The sequence below is a fragment of the Rhagoletis zephyria genome, unplaced genomic scaffold (genome assembly GCF_001687245.7).
Source record: "Rhagoletis zephyria isolate East Lansing unplaced genomic scaffold, Rhagoletis_zephyria_1.1 Rzeph_scaffold_03462, whole genome shotgun sequence".
NCBI classification, from domain to species: Eukaryota; Metazoa; Arthropoda; class Insecta; order Diptera; family Tephritidae; genus Rhagoletis; species Rhagoletis zephyria.
Genome location: NW_016160545.1, coordinates 15960 through 19434, shown reverse-complemented (window position 1 = coordinate 19434; position 3475 = coordinate 15960). Strand labels below are relative to the sequence as shown.

The 3475-nt window shown below is 35.3% G+C and overlaps 1 protein-coding gene across 1 annotated transcript in view; it reads right to left on the bottom strand.

The window, feature by feature from the left end:
- Positions 1–2079: 2079 nt before the first annotated feature.
- LOC108369011 (gamma-glutamyltranspeptidase 1-like) overlaps positions 2080–3475 on the bottom strand; it is a gene marked incomplete at its 5' end in the record, with an annotated part of 8666 nt that continues 7270 nt past the window's right edge. Inside the window, 2 exons of the mRNA XM_017623978.1 lie at positions 2080–2547; positions 2625–3018. Of these exons, the coding sequence (XP_017479467.1) occupies positions 2109–2547; positions 2625–3018 (833 nt within the window). The remainder of the gene's footprint in view (positions 2548–2624; positions 3019–3475) is intronic.

The window sequence follows — 3475 nt, the reverse complement described above, 5'->3', positions numbered from 1 at the left end:
TAACTTTTTCGATTTGCAGGTGGGTTTTCGATTGTATACATATTTATACATATGTATATGTGCAGGCCCGACTATAGGTTGGGGGTGTTTCCCCCCGGGGAAATTTAGTTCGAAGATAAAAATTATAAAATTTTGTTAAGTTGAACAATTTAATTATTTAATACTCACATAGCTTTTATAATATCCAATAAATGCGAAATCGCATGTCTAGATACACATGCAATTGCGCTAAGGTCATTTCCGTGCTAGTCAAAACAACCGCCGATCTGGCCTAATGTGAAACATAGAAAGGTTCCGAAGTCAACACGTGTTGTCTAAATGTTGTGATCGATCGATGATTTTCCCTTGGTTCATGAAACTTTTTGAGCTCGAAATTCTAGAGTGATCATCGAAGAGATTCGAGGTTATTTACAACAGGGGAAAATCAGAAATCGAGAGAACGTGAGTTTCTTGCATACAGCCCTCCTGAGCTTAAATGAACGCTTATGACTAAAACAATAAAAACTATTTTACGCATTCACTTGTTCTATACAAACTGTATAGCAAAACAAATTCTCCCTTTAGACGAAGTTTTTTATATAACAAATAAGACATTCTCCGCATACTACGAAAGTATTTGGTATTTTTCAAAAGCGCTGAATAAGTATGTAGTGATAACGTTGGAAATTCGTTTAAATACTTAAAAAAAAAAAACTAGGGTTAGATGGGGGCTCGGCCCATATTTTGTACCGGCTCCGGACGATAATAAAAGTTTATATTATTAAGTCAAAAAAAACTTTCTAATAAAAGAGCTATAGAGTGATAAGTGTTTATAGTTAATTTTTTTGAAACCAGATAAAAGTTGGCCGTTATAAGTGGACCAAAAGTTGGCTATTGTAGAAGATGACTACGAAATTCCCCACAGGGTATATGTACATGTATATGCATATCGAGCCCTAACTGCCAAAATAACGTAAGCGACATTTTTTCAAAATTTTCGCTTTAATGCAGAAATGCTCTAGCAACATTTCACATTCAAAAAGAAAGTTTAGAAAAAAATTTCGCTTACGTCATTTTGGCGGTTAGGGCTCGATATTTAAAAAATTACTCATATACAGTCTTATTTATACTATACTTCAATGTGAAAATGTCGGCTGAAAATCGAAAAATTACAGAAAAATTACTTCGCTTATTCTAACTCGGGAATAATCCCCCAAAATAAGTCTAATCGGAAATTCCATCGCTCCAGACCGAATCAGTTGAATCTGGGTCAAGGACACCGTGAGTAGACAAAGTTGTGAGTAACACGTACAATCAGTCAATAAAGTTTAGGTACAGCGAATTTTTTACAATGCGGGCAACTATTTTTTAAATATTTTATTTTTCGCAATTTTTTTATAAAAATATGGTTAATTCTACAACAAAAACCCCAAAAAGAAAAGTTCCAAACCTTGTACAAAATTAAAGAAAATTCTGCAAAATTTCATTCAAATATTGCATTATTATTTACGCTCTCTAGAAAAAATTTGAATATGCAGTTTTTTAGCCCATTAAATTTTAGTATAATAAAGTGCAAGTATGAGGAAGCTAGGTTTACCATTGATTTTTGGGAAATTTTTTTGTTGAAGGTGGCGCACTTTTTTTCCATATAAAAAAATTATCAAACATTATTTTATATGGAGAAAATGAGCGACACCTTCACCAAAAAAAAAATTCCTAAAAATCAATGGTAAGTCCTAGCCACCANTTTTCCAACATTTTCGCTTTGATGCAGAAATGCTGTAGCAACATTTCACATTCAAAAAGAAAGTTTAGAAAAAAATTTCGCTTACGTCATTTTGGCGGTTAGGGCTCGATATTTAAAAAATTACTCATATACAGTCTTATCTATACTATACTTCAATGTGAAAATGTCGGCTGAAAATCGAAAAATTACAGAAAAATTACTTCGCTTATTCTAACTCGGGAACAATCCCCCAAAATAAGTCTAATCGGAAATTCCATCGCTCCAGACCGAATCAGTTGAATCTGGGTCAAGGACACCGTGAGTAGACAAAGTTGTGAGTAACACGTACATATGTATTACATAATATTGTATTTAGCATTAACACTTTTTGAAAGAGAGCTTACTAATTGTTGATGGTACTGGTAACAGTCACAGCGTCTCCATTCGCTGCTAACACTGCCATGTTTGCGGTGCCATGATCTTCCACAGAGGTGAAGTTAGCTCCATAGTATTCATAATCATCAAAGGTTTTATTATCGTAAATTAATGTACGTATATGATCAGCAAATTCTTGGCTAGTCATGTTTTTGAAAGTCTCCTCAATAGTCTGTTTAAGATCAGGCTCATTTTCCATATCGCCTAGGTTGGTTCGTTGACCATAGGCGTGTTTGAATGTTTCAATTACCCGTTGCCAGTATATTTCCCTGTTTTCGGTGTGGAGATCCGTCAACACGTTAAACATAAATGCAAGGACGGCACCACTAGATGGCAAAGGAGTTGTGTAGAGGGTATATCCATCAGTTACATTCGCTATAATGTGGTCAGAATCCTCCCAACGAACTCTAAGTTGGAGAAAAATTTGGATTTTTTTTTTAAGGTTGGTAAAATTAGTTATGATATTGCTTTTTAATATACATACTTGAAATTTCTCAAATCTTCTTCCGTAATAATTCCACCCATGTTTCTAATATCTTCTATAAACATTTTGCCTATTTCTCCGCCACCGTAAAACTCTTCCACACCATTTTCGGCAATTTTCTCCAGAGTAATACCCAATTGAGACCGCTTCATGTAGTCTCCTTCAATGTAAGGCGTGCCATCTCCTTTGAGAAAGACTTCTGCCAACGACGGTTCGTTACGAATTATATCTTCTTTTGATTTGATGGCCGCAGCGAGGTATTGAGAGACCCAATGGCCTTCTTTGCACAATTTTATGGTAGGCTGAAATAGCGCTTTCCAAGGTAGACGCCCGTATTTGGTATGCATTTCCCAATAACCAAGCAGTTCTCCTGGTACAGCTCCAGCTCGAGCACCTGTGTAAATGCATATGTATGAGTTAAATGTGATGTAACCCACTAAATTCCAATAACTCAAAAGCTCAGTTAGTCTAGACTTAATTTTAATAACTTAATCTAACTTAATATTTTGGCCAACCTGTTATATGAGAAAGTCTAAGTTCGGGCAGAGCCGAACATTAAATACCCGGCGCACGTATTAAATATATGTTTTTCACTTTTCCGAAAGCTACCGCTACTTGGTAGGCCAGGACGTATCAATTTTGAGTAAATTAGAGTCCTTAGATTTCGAAATTTTGAAGTTTCAAGCAGTTCTGAAATTTACCGTTATATGGAAAGCGGCCATTATTTTAGTCCGATTTCAATAATTTTCAACGTTTTGCTTTTATGTGGCAAGCACAATAACCACACCGAGTTTGGTACAAATTGGTAGAACGGTTACCGATATACATATATGTGATCATAAGTGGGCGGT